This window comes from Pleuronectes platessa, chromosome 19, assembly GCF_947347685.1.
Source record: "Pleuronectes platessa chromosome 19, fPlePla1.1, whole genome shotgun sequence".
NCBI classification, from domain to species: domain Eukaryota; kingdom Metazoa; phylum Chordata; class Actinopteri; order Pleuronectiformes; family Pleuronectidae; genus Pleuronectes; species Pleuronectes platessa.
In genome coordinates, this window is record NC_070644.1 from 11,892,287 (window position 1) to 11,911,563 (window position 19,277).

Here is a 19,277-nt window from a genome sequence, read left to right on the forward strand (position 1 = left end):
GCCAAATTGAATTTCAAGTTTGAGATGTAATGGGGGTTACAGTGAAGTACTGCAGACTGTGTAGGTTGTTTATATTGGGCTTTCACTTCTGTGATTGTATTTAGGATTTAAACATCAAAGAAGTAGTGTTCATTTGTAAAGATCATCTTTTGACAGAAATGACCATGGAGTTTTGTTCATCACACAAATTATTTTCTGCAATTATCCAAAAACCATTTAAATCCCACAACCTTTTTACCAAGGGAACCGCTGGGAGGGAAACTTCCAGTTGGCCGAACAAATGACTGGTTCCAACATATCATCTACATACCTTTTTATCTTAATATAAAATGTGTGTGCATATTGTAATAACTCAATTTCCACCATGAAGACATTTACATTTACTGTCAACATATAATAATAAATGGAGATTTACAGAACAACGTGCAAATGCGAAGACTTTAAGAATTGATATTGGGTCACCCAAATAAAAATCATGACCCTTGATCATGATTTTTTACAGAGTTTGATGTAAAGTTGGATGTTGCCAAAGGGATGTCAACTTGTGTTGATGGGGACTACAGTGATAAGACAAGATTGACAATGGGGCAATGAGGGGGACGAATAGCCTGCTAAGTTAGTTAAATTGTGGTGTACTCTTTCAATCTTCTCTATAAAAACTGGCAAAACGACATAATGTCTGTTAAATGACCCGAGTATGAAATAAACAGCTTGTGCTAGCATTGGTGTTGAATTCAATTGTGTTGCAAAAGTGTACTCACTGTTGGGCGTCTGGGGTAAAGTATCTGTAATCATAGCCTCTGATTCTATAAAAGGAAGAAAAGTGAGAAAAATCACTTGGGTTCAAATAGATCGAAATAGATTAAATAAGATTTCTGGTGAAAACAGGACATGAATGACTCAAATAGAGGAAGTGATTGATATTACCACAATAATGTCTAGAGAATAAACAAAGCGAACAGACATTTATTACTACATATACATAAAACCTAGGGTATCTTACCTCTGTGTGCCCTGACGTGTGTCTGGAAGCAGTTGTAATACTTGTACTTCTTCCCGCATACCCCACATACATATGAGCCTGCATGAGAATTCAAAACAGTGTCATAAAAACAATGCACAGTTTTATCAGGAGGATATACCTGTACATACAGCATATTCAACTAATATAAATGCAAGATCTTGGTTCTGTCTCGTTTTCTTAGTAATACTCATGAGAGTATCTACTGTCCCTCTAAGCCAGTTCTCTAAGGAATAACAAAATATAAACAACAGTCAGTTAATGTTCTTTGTCTTAAGCATCATATTGCACCCAATATCCATGTTTTCTGAATTGAAGTCCATCCTTAACCTTAAAATTAACTCAGATTCCTCTGAAACGCTTGCAGAGCTTCTGATGCCTGGACACTTCTCTAAAATCTGGATTAAATACTTGTAAGTGACAATAATTATACTCAAGAGACCAGTTTATGAGGTACACAAAGCTACATTTAATGCAGTTTAAGTACTTATGTTTAGTTTTAGAGTGATGTTAATTCAACTTTATGATCATTTTGGAAGCTGTGGAATTATTCTCAAGTATAATGACTTCCTAACATTTTATTTTATTATTTAGATTATTTAAGATACACTTAATACTAGAAGCATTAAAGATTTCTTGGAGGTATAATTCACAGCAGGATGTTGGACTGATTAGCTTTGGCAAGACAGTGGCTACCGAATATGCAAACAGTACATGTATTTGCACACACATACACACAGTGTATATTCTTTCAAATTATTTCAGGGGGGAGTTTGATTAGTCAGTCTTGTTATATTAACAATATTCATTAGCATTATCATAGGCTTAACTTCTTTCACTCAAATTCAAACAAAAGAATTTGAATTAGCGCCCTGAGGTTGTTTACCTCCACCAATCAGAGCAGTTTCAGTTTACACATGTGTTTTTTCTCCAGACTTAATGAGGTCAACATGACCTTTAAACTTGAACCACTGAGACCTTCTCCACTGAAATTTAATCACTTCATCTATGAGTCCAGGCAACAATCTGAAGAAATTCCCTAAAGGTGAACTTGATATATCATGTTCAAGCGGCCAGAAAGCAGGTTTTGGGAGGCCACAGTGACCTTTGACCATCCGGTTCTAATCAGTAAATCTGTAACTCTAAGTGAACATTTATACCAAATTTGAAAGGAATCTCTTGACGCGTACCTATGATCTTGCACTCCCAAGAAAAAAAAAAAAGGGGTTTGTGAAGTCAGAGTGACCTTTAACCACCATAATCTTATCAGGTCATCCAGGTCAACCCTGATTGTTTGTAGGAAATTTGAAGAGACTCCCCTGAGGCATTCTTGAGATATTAAAGAATAGGAAAGACAACAAACAGACAGAAAACCCGAAAACATAACGCTTCCAGCCACTGGCCATAAGAAACACTTTCTCATTAAGCCCCAATGATGCAGTCACTAGCGATGCACTTAATCTAGGGTTCATTCCTCAGGTTTCTAGATACCTGGCAGATTTGAGCTGCCACCTCTCTCTATAAAAGAGATTAAGGAAATGTATTTTGTGCTCACAGGATTGGAAAATTACATTAAAAAAATTCAACAGCAGCAACAAGCTGTCAACTGTTTGCACAGAGGGCAGGACATTGTTTGCTAAAGGAGATGCCACTGCTGATCTTTTTTCAAATGTCATTTTAAAATGCTGTGCAGCCTGTTTTGATGGTCAGGAAGCAAGGCCAGGGTCAAGAGAGATCAGGCACGGCTGCAGTCAACATACATATATTCACACACCTATGCATGAGTCTGTGCTCTTCGTTGGAGGAGGAGTACCAAGGGCAAACATACCCTCGGTAGGAGCTCTACGTGATCCGCCTCCACTTCCTCCTCCATCATTTCCTCCAATAACAACACAGATCTCAGCAGGATTGGCATCGCCAACTTTCCCGTTGCTCGTCTCGAAGATCCCGGGCTCTTTCTTAACTGTGACGGGTGCCGGACTCGTAGTCTTGGTGGCTGAGGCTAAGGTTGGTGAGGGGCCATCTGTGGCTGCGCTCCCACTGTCCGCCTTCTCCTTACCAGGATTGGGTGCCTCTTGTGCACTCATGACTCTGCCTCCTCTGAGCCTTCGCTTCTGTGTGAGGAAGATAGAAAATAAACTTACATTTATGGTAATTTAACAGTATCAGCACTACCAAGTAAACAATATACCAGTTTTGATTTGAGTGAAGTACCAAAGAGCAAACTGGAAAGAATAAATGACAATCTGCATCAGACAGGTTAACGTACAAAAATTGACTCCAAACTGAGACAAACACTTCTCTTTTTCTGAATGAAGTAGAGGAATGTGTGAGCTCAAAAGGGTCAGGAGACATCTGACACTGTAATTTTCAGGACAGAGAAAAACCAGACACAATTACGTGCTGTTAGCAGTGAAGAACAGAGTGGATCCAATGTTCATAAAAGTGACCCTTGATGGGATAAATTCCACAGCTTTGTGGCACCCAAACGCTCTAATTTCAGAAATATCCAAATTACACAACTTGCCACTTCAGCACAGGGCTATAAAAGGCCTTGTCAAGAGACTGTACTCAAAATGCAACCAAGCAAAACAGAGTTATGCCAGAATGAGTGATATTATGGAAAGAGGCAAAATTGGTCTTCTATTAATAGCAAACCAATACAGCAACAAGAAGCCTTTTCATAGCCCTGATACACCTTTCTTTGGATGCGACACACAACCATCATGCCTCAGTAAACAGGGACGTGAAGTGGATAATGTCGAGACAAAACCTTTTTGGTGTTCAGTTTAAATAGCTCGCGTTCAGTGGTAGAAAAATGAAATGAGGATATCAACTAAATCGTACACTACATGCAACACTAAATGGGTCTTGAGCAAGGTTGTAGAAGTGTTTTGTTGATTTTCCTGATACCCTTTCCCCCTTTGTTTGGAACACGCAGTTTTTTCTGATTTAAAAAAAGATAGATTTCATGTTCAATTAAATTATGTTTACCATAACAATACTCAGCATATTTCATTAGAAGTTAGTATATCTTGTCCCGAGCACAATTGTTGGACAGGGAAGGAATTTGACATGCTGGCCTCCTGGAAAGGTCACAGGATCATCAGGGCTAGCCAGACTCCTCTGGGGCCAAATCATCAAGGTAAACATCCGTTATAATGGCAAACACTGACATTTAAGTTTTAAATCTTAGTATGTTCATCAGATTTCATTTTAAACATTTATTTATTCATTAGGGGACGAAGTGTCTGGTTTCGCGAGTGGCATAAGGTGTACAACATCTTTGTGCACCCATGTCATTTCATCCACACTATCCGGAAAGTGTAGAACAAACAGGGTTTACATTCACAGGTTATCTGGTGTCAAGCACTTTAACACTGTTTAAGAAAATATAGTAGATTTACCATCTCCCACAACTTCCCTATAGAAATGAGCCGGCTGCTGCTCAACGATAACAACTTACTTAAAACCCAGGTTCAGTGGTTTAATCAGATGACAACATGAAACCACAGATATTTAATCTCTAGACCTATATCTCTCACACAGTTCTTTCTTCAATGACATAAGCCATTGATAATTAAATACTCTACACTAAAACTATATTATCAAATTTTATTTGCAAAACAACAGAAAACGAAAATACTTAGGCTGGACTGTACTGTTAAAAGTTTGGTGGAAAAATTATGGATTCATGATTATTTTTATCTAAAGCGTGGAAAAAGAGGAAGGACAGGAAATTGTGACACTTGTGTTGTCACGCTCAAGGTACATTGCTATAATAAGAGAATGTATGAACCAGATTTTTAACCTCATTTGGCTGCAAGAATTCACACAGAAATCTTCTGGGTCAGCAAAGTCTCCCATTTATTGTCTATGCTGCAGTGTCAAATTTTACATCTCAGTGGCATCATAAATTGAATAGTCAGTTCTACATTTTGTAGGTTTAGTCATGTGGAACATGTGAACTGCTGAAATTGTTGGCATTCTCTCTAAGCCCCCTGTTCAATGACTCCTCAAATGTTGCTGCAGATAGGAAGGATGAATAGGAGAGTTAACGCAAGAGAAAACTTCCAAATGATTTGTTTCTATAGGGACAAAGTGCTTAAATTGTAAATATTGAACATACCTGAAACTAAGCTTTGCTGGTTTGTGTATCACTAGAAATGCCTCTTGACATTGCTCCCTACAAGGCTTGTTGCAGTGGGCAGTATCACCAGTGGTGTACAGTCTTTATTACTACACTGTGAAAACTCATTCTTCACATGAAAATAAAGTGATACCCACAAAAATAAATAATCGCCTGCAAGTGAGAGGAATTCTGCTTATTTTATGACTAATGAATTAAGAGATAAAGTAACATTATTGCAGTGGATAATTGCAACTGCCTCTACATGTCAGTAGTTATCTCTGCTCAATGTACATGGGAAAGTTCACTTTTTAATTTTGACCTACGTTTTCACAATCTTCTTCATCCTCTGTTGTGTGAAAAGAGTGTTTCAGGCAAAATTTAATAGCGAGTCACGAAGAATACTGTAAAAGCCCGGCTTCTCTGTCTCAGCACTTTTTTTTTTTCTTTCTCAAATGGTGGCCTAGGGGAAGCAATTTCAAGGTCAACATCACCGGCATTTGGCAGTGTTCTGGCAAAACTTACACTGGTATGAACATTTTCTCCCATGATATGTGTAATCCCTCACACATACAAAAAGCAATGTGTCATCAGAGCTCTGTCTGTCTGTTTCTGTGTGTGGTTAAGTAAAAGCCTTCTGTCAGCTCAAATTCTACAAATGAATGAGGACAGCACAAATAAAGTGACTCTTAGCTTTGATGTATTTATCATTTGGATATAAATTATTAACACTAAGGGAAATTCATTGATCATGTCATTTATAAATGGGATTTAAACCATTTGAATTAGTCTTTCAAAGCTTTGAATAAAGGTAATATCACAAATCAAACTTAACATCACTATTAGGATCAGATCATGATACCAATCAGCAACTGGTTTCTTTAAACATTTTATGACATCGGTGAGCTAATGGTGCTAATAACCTATTCCTCTGTTTTCCAACATAAGAATAAAAGAGGTAAGCGACTGCTTATAAAGAAAACTACACTCCTCTGCAGTGAATCTCATTTTTTAAATGATTGATTACTTCTCATTGTCATTACCAGAGTGGCACTTAGTAGTGCGCATACCTCCGCCAATCTCCTTATAAAACCATATTTCAATTCATTAGATCCACATTTTTATTTGGATCTGCACCAAATTGCGCACACTCATAAATAACAGTGCCCTAAACATGCCCAATTTTTTTTTCATCAAGCTTCATGAATTATTCTCTAAGAATTCAAGTAAAATGTTGAAAAACATCTTGCAATGTAAAATAAAGTGGGGAAAAAAACCTGCACCCCCCAATCTGGATCCACACCAAAATTTATTGGGGTCATGCTCCACTCCACAAACATTTTATGGAAATCAGTTGAGTAGTGTTTGCGCTATCCTGCTAACTAACAAAGTAGCTCAGAAAAACAACATCACCTATTTGTTGGTGAATGTGCGCAAGTAAAAAAAAAAATTAAGTTTACTTCTGATTACAATTGTACTTCAACTCACATTTAATTTAAAAGTCTAACATTTTGTTTGGCTTCATTACATTTGACAGTATTTAGTTATTTAACAGGACAGGATTTTACAACAAAAAACAATTATTGATTGTGAAGATCAAACCTGTGTAACGGGCCCTTGCCATGTTTCACCCACTAAACTCCTCACATGGTTTCAATTTAATAATTCTTTGAGCCACAGAGGTAATTGTTTCACCGAAGAAAGGGATAGATTAGAGAAAAGTAAAAGAAATAACTAAAACAGATTTGAGAACTTAGTTTTTTCTTCTCTTCTTTCCCATTAATCATCTACTGACCCCTCAGGCTTATCTGGTGACACTTGAGGAGGGACTTGACCCAGAGGTTGCAAATCACTGGACATAGCTTTTGCAATTGTATCCAACGTATAAAAGAAATGGGCCCAACTCAGCCAGATGCAACCGTCAAACACAGGAACAGGATATTAGCAGCATTTGCTCATAACAGGTTAATAAAGGACCCCAGAGCACACTAAGCACCAGCAGTGTGTTCCCATTCCCACATGGACACACTACCACAGTGGTCATCAGGGCCATGTTGAGCACATGTGGAGCTGGGGGGGACCATGAGATGCCTGCGACAGTTGGACGAAGGAGATTGAGCAGGGAGATCAATGGTGGAGTGACAATGCTTTGCTTCCGCCATTTTATAAGCCTTTTGGATACTTGCTTATATTGATTGATTCCTGATTGATTGGAGGATCCGTAGTGTGTGTGTGTGTGTGTGTGTGTGGGTCACCGGGGGGAACAAATGCATCTAATTTCCTGCTTGAACACAAAGTCAAGAAACTTGTTAACTTGAACTGTAATCAAATCAAATAATGGCAGCGACACATGCTCGTCAGAATTAGATTAATTTGTCCTCCGTGGAAGATTTCCTGTGCAACATTTTGAATGCATAACCTGACTATATGAAAAGTGTGTTGTTTTTCCCTTTCCTCTAATTAAAGTCAAAATGCAAAATTAGCCATCTGGCCTTCTGTTCTTTCATAGTCTTGAGTCTTTTGATATACTGTAACCTGCAGCAGCATGACAGAACAGAAATCTAAACCAGGTGCACATGTCCTTGATGTTCCTAACATATAAAGCACAACCTAAAACAACTAAGACACAAGGCCAGCGGAGGAGATAAACACTAACACAAGAGCAGGAAATATACTTAAATTAAATAATCAACTGTTATTTGCATATCAAAGATCTATAGATAGTATCAGATTAACAGGCATTAAAGTAAACAGGGGTATGTTGCCTTGTGATTTATGCCAGTTTAAGTAGTTTTCTTTTTGTGATTTGTCCCAGCTGTGTTTTGAAATGTCAATGCATGCATATTAAAAATATCATAACGTTGCACTAAGGGTTACAGAATAAGGAGGTTAGGCATACAAGGAAAATATCTCTAGGACGTACCTCTGTTAAGAATTCAGTTCTTAGTCTAGGTACTTAAAATAATTGGCCTATATTTGGGCAGTACTGTATCTGCCTCTGCACAATAATGAAGCAAATCAATCACTGTGCTCGGTTAAAGCAACAACAAAAAAAAGGAAGAAAAAATGTGTGTGCTTCTAACTTCGAGGGGATTTTCTTACTTTGAATTGTATCTTACTTTGCCAAAAATCCCTGTCCTCTGCATGTTAAGCAGACTGGAATAGAGATTCCAAATATAAAATATAAATTTGTTTAAGGCTCAGGAAAATGTTTCCACTCCGGAGGGATTAAAAATAGGAATCAGCTAAATATGGGGGCTGAAGGGGGTCACTTCAATCACTGCTTTCGCTGCATGTTTATATTATCCAGAGCAGAGTCAGTGACTGGGAGCAAGGGTTGACCAAAAACCTGTTTCACACTAAATGTTTTGCCTGCTTTTCCGTTTCTTTAATCAAAAGCACATTTTCCTGTCCTCTGTAATAAATGTCTTCCAAGATGGTGTATGACCAATGATTTCAAAAAGCAATAATGCAGAGAAATGGATAAACCCCCCCTCACTCACTTACATGCACACACACAGACCCAAGATGCTCTGGAAAAAGAAACTGTGTCGTCTAGTAAAATTCCATCAGCATACACTCAAAAACCGCCATAAAAACCTTTTCAATCTATATGTTAATGCCACGAATTAAAATTTAATAACATGAGATATTGAAAAGCAGACTTGAATTATAAAAAAATAAATCCTGAAAGATCAGGGCCCTAAAATTAGAAATTCAGGGCGGCATCCGGCCTGCTTCTAAACCCTTGTAGGCTGGGAGATTAAATTTTTGATGAAAATCAAAATTACACTGCACACCGACACAGGCGCAGCAAACCTGGCACTATTGTGATTTATGGATTCATTAAACCCGCGGGAGTTTCACCCCTCCCCTTTTCACTCAAAGAAATGAGATTTGCCTTGCTGAAAATTTGTATTTTCAGAAAAGCTATTCAGGCTCTACTCTACCTTCAGAAAATGGTCAAGGAAAAAAAAGAAGCTTCTATGTACATAACCACTGCACGTAAACAGGCCTAATTTTCATTGCTGCAGCAATTGAACATCCCTATGCATTATTCATGAAACCAATAAGGTTCATTTTTACAAAGGGAGAGGCAGGCAAAATATGTGCAGAATGCACAGATTTTTTTTTTATGCAGCAGACCCAACCCCTGAAAAGCCGTTCCCTAGAGACTCATTTAAGTGAAGCCATTCTCAGACATTTTCAACATGCCATTAAGAAAATAAAGGAACACAAAATGTTCACTATGTCTGAGAGGATGCACAAATCAGGAATCTGTAATTGTACAACAAAAGGGAATTGTCATGGCATCAAAGACAGGAACTGTTAGTCGAACAGCCTTCACCCTGGAAGAGAAAACAAAACCTCTGTACTTGGTTGTTTAATTAGAGCAGCAACTGTGTTTCAACCACAGTAAACCAAGGACTGTGATATGATCCCTCACCATCTTATGCTTATGGGAGCCTGGAGGGACAAGTTTCACCTCTCTATCCAAACTATTCGCTCCGAATATCCTCAGTGAAACAAAGCTTTTGTTCATGTAGCAACAAACCAGCATTCCTCTTACCTTACTTAAAATGAGAGCACTCCCAGAATGCTGTTCCCATTAACCAAATCAGGGTTTCTCATTGTAACAGTATAGCATGATCCCGGAGAGCTTTAGAACTTATTACATGGTCCTTCAGGCATTCTGCATGTAAACATTCCCATCCCTTTGAGTGATCCAGCCCTATTAAACACCTGACACTGGTTGCCTATCTTCAGTTTTGTACTTTAACTGAACCTTCTGCATTTTGATTAGACTTTGCAAGCAAAGGTCAGAATTTACACTCACATTTTGCATAAGCAGACACAATTTCCACCAGCTCTTTAAATTTATACATATCTGAAGGTCAGCATTAAAATTACCCACAGCAAAAAATGGCCTTCACAGTTTCCCTTACATTAAAATAAAAAGCAAGCCATGCAAGATGGGAAACTGTTTGGCGTCTGCAGGATTAATATAAACAGTAGAGGCACTGGTTGTAATTGTTTTTCCTGCCCTAAAATTATGCTGACTTGGGTCTTTCTTCTTCCACTGCTGCTCGGTTCACTTTGGACAGTTATTTTTCCGCTTACAGATTTCCAATCTCTACAAGTAAAAAAAGTCAAAATTGTTCGATGTTTACCAGGCAGTAAATTACATCTGTGCATAAATCATAGCACACACACACACATCAGAGGAATGCAAACAAAGAGAAACATCTAAATTACAGTTCATGAGTGTGAGGGACTAAGTGAACAGTTTAAATCTCTGTCCAGTATAATAATACGACAAGATTTTTTTAATTAAAAACATTTTTATATCGCAAAATCATTTGAAACCAGAATATTACTTATGCAAAAAAGGGATCAGAATCAATTCACACAGTGCTTTGAATGCAGCTTTAAATGCTCATTTCTAGCATTAATTAGCATTGTGCGCACACAGTGAATTCAAATGTAATGTGATTTGAGAATGATCGAACATGCAATTCAATTAGACAAACCTCAAAAACTAGTCTCATTACAATTTATTTTTTTCATTTCTCTAAATTACTGCCTACAGGTGGCGCCAACGACACCCAGATTCCCAATCCTCTATATTCCCTAAAAAATAACAAAAATCCAAATGTATTTTAGCCCGAACGACAATCTGGTGTTTATACTCGCACGTAAACACCGAGCACCGCGCCGTCAAATGCGACCGACAGTTGCCGCCTGCGGTGCGTGACTTTCGTGGGGGAAGAAGCAACTCCGGCGAGGCTCAAATTTGCAGGGGGAAATTTCACAAAACATGGCTGCAGGAGGTTTTTGTGTTTCAGACTGTTCCTCCCCTCACCGTCCTTCACGTTGCCACACTGTCAGCCCCTGGTCGCCCCAGCTCCGCGGCGACATGCCCAGTGGTTTCCGGCTAGTTAGCGATTAGCTAAAACTAACTAGCTGCCCACACGACTAGTCAGCAGTTTACATGGAAACTTCATTAAGGGGGGGGGGGATTCATCCCGGAGATTAGGGCACATTTCGGGATTGGCTTCGCAGCCCCTGCACCTGGTTTTTTGGGGGGGGGGGGGGGGGGCAGCTCCCGGTTCATAGCGACCAGGAAAAACTTCAACATCCGGAAATTTCCTCAAATTTAGGATTTTTTTTTTATCCAAATGAGAAAAAAACACCCGGAGTGAAACGGTTTGACATTACCTCCAGAAACGATGCAGCTCATGCGAAAACAGCCTCCCCGCTCCAGAAGGCTTCCCTCCCGCGAACCAGAGCTGGCTGCTCAGCTGCTTCCTCCGGGAGAAAAAAAAATTTAATTGTGAATTAGTTATGAGAAATTCCCCAAAAATATTTCCCACCACGACGGTTTTTTCTCTCTCCTCCTCCTCCTCCTCCTCGACACGCTGCGTTACATTTTACGAAAAGAGTAATGGCGTAATGGGGCCGTGGATTTAAAGGTTCTCTTTACTCGGGCCGTGCAGAGCGGCTCGGTTCCGGCCGAGCAGAGGGGGTTGCTGCCGAAGCACCTCGGGTTCGTGCTGCGGTTCCTCCTCCGGTGGAAAGTCTCGTCCGCCATATACAAGCGCAGATTCCGAAATTGCAGCGGCGACCTGTGTTTGAGCTTCACGAAAAAAAAAAAAGACAAAAAAGAAAAAGTCTGAGAATCTGACTGGAGGGAAAAAAAGGGTTGGACGACTGTGGCGTTTCACGGGGACAAAAGAGGAGGCTGGAAAATACGCAGAGGGGGAAAGATTCCGATTTGATCCGATAACGTTATAATGACAGGTTTTACTGAATGTCTCCATTGTACAAAAAGGAGCTTTAGATTTTGAAAAGGATCATTGAATGAGGCTGTGTTGTGTTCGTGTGCAATTGCAATGAGAAACGTTCTGCAGGTGTTTCCAGGTGTTTCCACTGGGAAGGAAAGTCTAATATCTTTGTTCCGACGCCCTCCAGCGCTGTTAGTTCAGTGTGATGAGTTAAAACAAAAGTACAACTCGCCACTTCCTCCACGAGCTGTTTCCTCATGTCCGAATCCACTGACATTTCCGCTTTTCACCACAGCACACACAAATACTTCATTCGTCCAGGGCAGGTTTTGGTTGGCCAACAACTTTTAATTTCAAACCCAGAATTAACTCAAAATTAACTTTCTCTATTTTTTTTCCATTTTGAAATAGTTTAGTTTGTGTTTTCTGAAATGATCAGTGTTTCGAATACATTTAATGTGCAGATATAGGCTGTATATGAGAAGGTTGACCAGATAATACCTCTATAGATAAACAAAAAATATATTATTACAATAATATAAAGTTTGTAATCTTCTAATTATGACTATTATTATGATTAATAGTATTACCTTTCATCCTCCTTTATAATCTCATTCATTCAGTGTTTATGACAAAGGCAATAATGTGTTCCAAAGTCACAAACACAGTTCAGTCATATAAATAACTGATCAAATTCATCAATTGTCAAATTCATGACTTAATTAATCATAAAATTATCCAAATAATCAATGAAATGTTTTCACTTCATGGATTTCATGCATAAGCAAAGTCCAATTTGCAATGGATACTCTTAAACTGCAAAAAAAACATAAACATCTTAAAATGTGAAATACAGGAATTGAATGTTATTCTATCTAATACTGTGCTTTTATTTGAAAATCGTTTTTCCTGGAAATAAAAACTTAACCTTGATTCCAAAGTCTCACAGTGACTGTAAGAGTGAAAACAAAACCAAAGGTGAAAGTAAAAAATTAAATGTGAATGTAAAAAACATAAGTGAAGATATAAGATAAGTCTGAATTACTGATATACAAAACTAAATGATGTGATCCATGTGAATTTGACTGCTCTGTGACCTCTTCAGCATTGAACACGAGAAGTATATACCAGACAGTCAAGTCAAACAAAAATATGGTCCAGCTACAAATCCTCCTCTTTAAAAAACTGAGTGTCCTAACATGACAAGTTCTGAGGGAGGTCAGCAGGGACGCTTTACAAGTCACTTCTCTACTGCCATGTGGCATTACAGCCTCTGGTCTCAAACATGTTTTTGTAGTGGACATTAGTAAACATACACATCAGCAGAAACAGCGTCTCTGCGATGAGGAGGCAGCATTCGGCCGATCCTTCTATGAAGCAGGCCCTGGGGGGGCTGCTGGGGTTAGGGGGTCAAATGGATGCGGGAAAATACAGAGGAATTCTGAGGAAAAATAAACTTGCTGTGGTCTGCAAGAGAACTGCAACTTTCTTTAACATTTCAAGACATCAATCCAAAACTTGAAAAACCGCAGCTACACAGGAATGGATGAAAAACAACAATGGTTCAGTGTCCGAGTCAGAGTCCAGACCTCATCCTATCAAGAATTTGTGGCCTGTTCTTGGAAACGACTGACTCATGCCTCATGTGAATAGAGTAATGTGGGGAAACTGAAGCTTGTCCTGATGTAAAAAACTGATACCGACCAACCACGAAGAATAACAAAACAACATCGGTTAAAAAAGGTTCCTCTGCCTTAACATGGACTTTAACATCTATACACTATTTTAGTCTGCTTTATCTTTGCACTTAATTCAATTTCTAATGAGTAGAGTGCAGTGCAGTGCATTTAATCATTTTGTTCTATTTTTGTCCATGTAAAAACCCCAATTACACCAATTGATTTGATGATTTATTATTTTTAATACAATGCAGTAATATTTTAAAGAGATGCATTCTTTATGCACACTGTATCACTAATTATTTCCCTTTTGTCATAAGTGCAGCATTTTTTATTTTAACATTAATATCAAAGATTTTTTTAAATGTCGATTACTCATATACGATATCGTTTTTTCAGAAGTCTCTAAAACATGATAAATTAGTTTTCCTTGAGAACGGCCCTGTATTTAAAATATATCTTTGCAATGGACGAGAGGGGATATCCCCGATAATTTCACCACCAGATAATATTTATATTTACAGTTTAGAAATTTGGTGATAAAAAAGTAATTTTTAAAAGCCTAATAAGGCAGTGGGACAAGTAACCTGCCACCAATTTAAATCAGTTTAATTTAAAACTTTTTGTCAGAGTTGTAATGTGTTTCTTAAGTCCTGTCCCAGGTATAACCAGGAATTAGTAGCTGGTGCTGATGCTGATGATTCAGTGCATCAATGATTTTGCTCACTCACTTGTGCTGCAAGCATTTCCACTGTCCAGCAGAGAGCGCCAGCACGCCAGTGAACGGTCACTTCCAGTGCTCCCATTCAGCTGTCAGAGACTTCGCTGCATCTGTTCATTAATACCTGCTCCTTCCTCCCCCTGTCTCCCTCTGCTGGTGAAGCTCTGCACAGGTCTGACTCGTCTCATCAGTTTCACATGCATTACCTCTGACGCCCATCCTTACGCCTATGGCCAGTTTTTTCTGCATTCAAGGATAGTCCCCTCATGAATTCAGCAATTTTATGCAGGAAAGTTGGACGGCATATAAAAGTGAGAAGTGCAGTTAATATGGTCCACTTATCAGAGCACTGTTGGGATAGTTATGTGGAACAGCATAAAAGCAATGGCAACAGGCAACAATGTGTTATTGCAGCCGAGCCTTTAATGCCGAGCGGGGCCAGACTATTACAGGGTTTATAGCATAGGAACAACAGAGTTTTGGTCCTAGTCAAGCAATTTGAACTGGCTAAAGAGAAATGTGTAATGGTTTATAAGAAATGTGATGACCTTAATGTTAAATAAGGTACCACAGCTGGCGTGGGCAGCAGTTTCCAAGTCAGACTGGAATAGAGAAGTGACAGAATTTGGGGAAAATTCCTGAAATGGTGGAAGGTTATTTTGGCAACGCTGCTGATTGACGAGCAAAAACTTCTTTATTCATCTTTAATTGTAACTGATACTCTTTTTTTTGTGGGACAGGAAGTGCTTGAAGACACTGAGAAAAGCATGAGAGGTTTCCTAAATTCACTGAGATGTGTATTTAGTCACTCCATGTTGTTACAAGAGGTTTTCTACTTATTCCACAGTGATGACAGCAAAGTTTGAGGACTAATGTGCAACTGGGACGAGAGTCGAAGCGTGACGGGTGTTCCAGGGAAATCAGGGATGAATTAAACAGTTTTTCGTAGCAGCAGAAAACAAATTGAATCCATTAATTTATACTGGGGACGGCATTTTTGCTGCTGAAACAGTTGCTCAGCACATTAGGGATGAAAACCTATTGTCGTGTCCTCAAGACGAAAAAAAACACAAGCTACCTTCCCTCTCACTCTTCACAGCTCAAGGTTGGCCTGACCTCCTCGCAACCTACTTTCAGAGAAATATTCCTTCAACTGGCAGAAGGCCCAACAGGTGTGAGTGGCTGACAACAAGGATGCTATTTTTTTCCTCTGTGACCTACTTGGGCTTGAGAGCGGCCAGACCTTTGCTGCGTGCATGCTCAAGAGCTCGGCACGAATTAGCGAGAAGTTCCTAGTTCTAACTGAAGTGACCGAAATCTGGGGCTCCTGTGAAATTTGACAGAAATAACAGCTACTTGCAGGAAAGGTGGTTTTGTGCCATGGAAAGATCATTCAGAACTAAAGAATAAATTGTTGCCGCTATTTCACAGTGTATCTAAGGTGTACTGAATTCAAAGTACTTTTCACTTTTAAATAATATACATCATTATTGATTACTGAAGGAAAACTTGCGTATGTATATTTTTTTGATGTGTATGTATGTTATGTTAAATGTAAAGATTCTCTTCATCTCCAGATGTCTAAACCTTGGATTACTTTAGCTCTGCATGAGTGAGATGATACGTTCCACAAATACCTCAGACTTTGCCAACATTATGAATATGAATTTGAATTATAAAAAAATTAAATACTCCCTTGTTTATGTTTTTAACAACCACACCATAAGATACTGGCCATATTTGCTCTGGTAGGGTGGGGGCCAGTGTGTTGGATGATGTTCGCTCATGTTAGCAAACTTTTAAGAGGGCTTTCTAACTGACTTTATGTCTCCTGCCTGTTTGTGCTACTGTTATAATACCTTTTAACATGTCTGAGATAAACATTTCAGGATTCTGTATGTGTCCTTTCAAAGCCACATACTGACCATTCTCATCAGATTATTTCCCTTCAATTCCCATTCTGGCCACTACAATAGTGACATTTTTAAAATACTTTCCATAATGGACAGAATGAACAATAATCTATTTCTTTACCCCTGGGGAGACTACAGGAAAAACTGTATTCCAGTGTTTCAAGGCCAAAGCAATCACACACAGATGTAGTGCACCTGCACAAGAATCTGCTGGAAATGGCTCTGAATGCAATAAACATTCTCTCATGAGACAGTCAGTACACACTGCATGGCTGCACAGTATAGACAAAGACATAGCTGTTCCTTCCATTGTTGAGATGATTTTAATGCGTTATTAAATAATTTGTTCATCAAATCCGTCATTAGAAATCATAACACAGTTTTCATCACACTCACACAGCACTCACTCTCAAACTCAAAGCCCAAGTTATTTGGTCCAACTTTAAAATGAGTTATATTAACTTTATATTAATCTTATTATTACCTTTATTAACTCTTGGTTGCAACAGATCTTTGCAGGAGACCTTTTTCTACAGTAGGAAAAGTTGCTGCTATAACATTAACAATGGCTGCGTTTCATTCAGGTGTCCCTGTAACACATGACAGTGAGACTGAGCCAGCGTGCACAACACCAGGACACTGGAGCTGATCCAGCTAAACAGATGCAAGCTGTTATTATATTCTTTAGAAATATACTGTACACACAAACAGTAGGTGACCTTAAAGAACAACTTGATGTTGTTTGCTAAAAGTGTGTGTTTGTGTGTTTTTGTGCACAGGCTCAAGCACAAACTGAAAACACACGAGATCATTAGTAAGAGTAGGGTAAGGTAAGGATAGCGTTTAGCACAAATGATGCTCATGTACACATACTGTATATTTGTCTGCTGTTATTGGTTTGTGTTGACATTCAGCAGACGGTCTCTTATGGGCTCCAGCGCTGAATGACGACTGTGTTGATTTAAACAAATGTGAGAGCGTTAGAATCTCTGACCAATCTGTGGTCACCTAAAACATGGAGTACCTCAGTGTAACCAGCCATTACAGAGTCAAAGTTCCTCTTTTACCTAGGATGTGCTGTCGGTTGAAGAAAACAGTAGTTGCTGGCTGACCAAAGTCGAGTACAAGCAGGTAGAAAATCCTGTTTGCTGTTGTTTGGTCCTTTGCCACCAGTAATTGCAGGTTTTTGTCAGAGGACAATCAAATCCATCTGCAGTGTGTTATTTAGGATCAGGGAACCTGCTCAATTCTGATGCCAGAAATAGAAAAGGTTTTGTTTTTCTACAGCGAACGGATTTAAGGATAAACAGGGAGGAGACTTAACACATTTAAAAGAACGGTTAGGATCAACAAATACACCACTTAACTTTTCCATCTGTGTAGATTATATATATAATCAACAAAAGAGACAATATGTTTAGCTTTACAAAATAGACAAATAGAATAGCATACCATGTTAAAAATCGACCAGATCCAGGTTTATTTTTGAATCGGCACCTATAGTTATCAGTCCCTTAAAAAGTTTTATTATTTTCATCAAGGTCAATGATTCATTTACTGGGAGATCTGTGAAAATGTCCAAAAGCAGAAAAAGCCCAATCTCACAAAGTTAAAGCAGGTTGAAGTTTTTCATTCTGGATCCATCGCTATGTCCAGAGCCGCTCAGACTTTGTATGGCCATTCCACATCCTTCCTTTCAAGTTTCGTGCAAATATATTCAGTAGTTTGCAAACAACAAAGCAACCAATGGACAGGCTGAAAACCTAACCTCTCAATTGGCTGAGGCCACAAAGATGGTCTATAAATGTGTATAAAAGAGAAAACTTAAACATTTTTAGCAAAAAAAGATTCAAAATCTGATGAACGGCTCTTAAGCTATTTTTAAGTCAAACTGACATGTTCTTTTCTGCCATAACCTACACGTAATCACAGGCTCCTCAGGCTGTTTTGTCCCTCACATGATTGCAAACCTTGACAAGGGCACACGGCAAAAAAAAAAGAAAGAGACTATGATTGCCTTAACACCATCTCTACAGTTACACTGTGACACCATGATTAGGGACAGAGAAGTGAGTAATGTAATTGTAGTCATGACAGGGAAGCGTGAACCAAAGCTTTCATATGCATGAGTAGCCAAGAAAGGTTGAGGCAGAAAACTGAGAATAAAACATACAGTGATTACGCAGTGAACCTCTGCTGCTGCCCACGATGACAAAATGTGTCTGATTACAGCAGTGCCCTTTCCACAGCTAATTATAGCTATCCACTTTCTCTACTTGGATGTTGTTTTTATGTTTGGTCGGTGTGCAGTCGAGGCCACGACCTAAAATCATCATCCAGGCACTGAAAATATGAAAGGAGGCGTGCCATGTATTTATACTTTTCCCTGAACTAACGTGAAATCATCAAAGAGGTGTATTTTAAGGGGGCATCCGGTGACGTTTGAATGAGGTGAAGGTCACGGAACTACTAAAGTTTGCTTTTGAAAGCAGAAGGGACGTCACTGGATGTCTGAAAAATGGTTTTGGATTTCGATCCACCGAATCGCTCTGAAGGTATCTAATGACAATCTGGATGCGCTGTGTGGAAATCAGGAACATCTGTAAAAATCCTTATGGCCATTCCTCCTTCCAACGGTATTTTTAGATATTGACGTGTGCACCAAAAATAGCAGACTGACCAAAAGTAGGTGCACATGGAACAGATAAAATACGTCTTTATTGCAAGCACATTCATTTTTGTTGCACTCCCACCTTTGTGTTTTTTTAGAATCCACCACGTGTGTGTTGATATAAAACATGTTTCTTTACACTGAGGCCAAGGTTAACATCTAATCCCAATAATCTCCTCCAGTTAGTGATAAAATGTTGTTTACAGTAGATTCCAACAAACAAACAAAACAGCATCCTAATCACCAAGCAGCGCCACACTTATCATGTGTCAAAGATTTTCTTTTTAGAAATTGTTACTTGTGCTTTTGATGGCTATGTTTCTCTGGTGTCCAGTTGTTTCTTATTTCCTTATGAGCA

General features: G+C 38.8%; 1 protein-coding gene across 10 annotated transcripts in view; it reads right to left on the bottom strand.

The window, feature by feature from the left end:
- znf618 (zinc finger protein 618) overlaps positions 1–11,805 on the bottom strand; it is a 31,565-nt gene extending 19,760 nt beyond the window's left edge. For 4 of the 10 annotated variants that reach the window (XM_053447587.1, XM_053447589.1, XM_053447585.1 and 1 more), the window contains exons 1-4: positions 11,370–11,805; positions 2,796–3,135; positions 1,004–1,081; positions 762–806 (exon numbers count right to left, since the gene is read on the bottom strand). In XM_053447587.1, coding sequence (XP_053303562.1) covers positions 762–806; positions 1,004–1,081; positions 2,796–3,108 — 436 coding nt within the window. In that variant the 5' untranslated portion in view covers positions 3,109–3,135; positions 11,370–11,805. The remainder of the gene's footprint in view (positions 1–761; positions 807–1,003; positions 1,082–2,795; positions 3,136–11,369) is intronic. The other 6 variants (XM_053447590.1, XM_053447584.1, XM_053447581.1 and 3 more) reach the window with 3 other exon arrangements.
- Between the last annotated feature and the right edge of the window lie 7,472 nt (positions 11,806–19,277).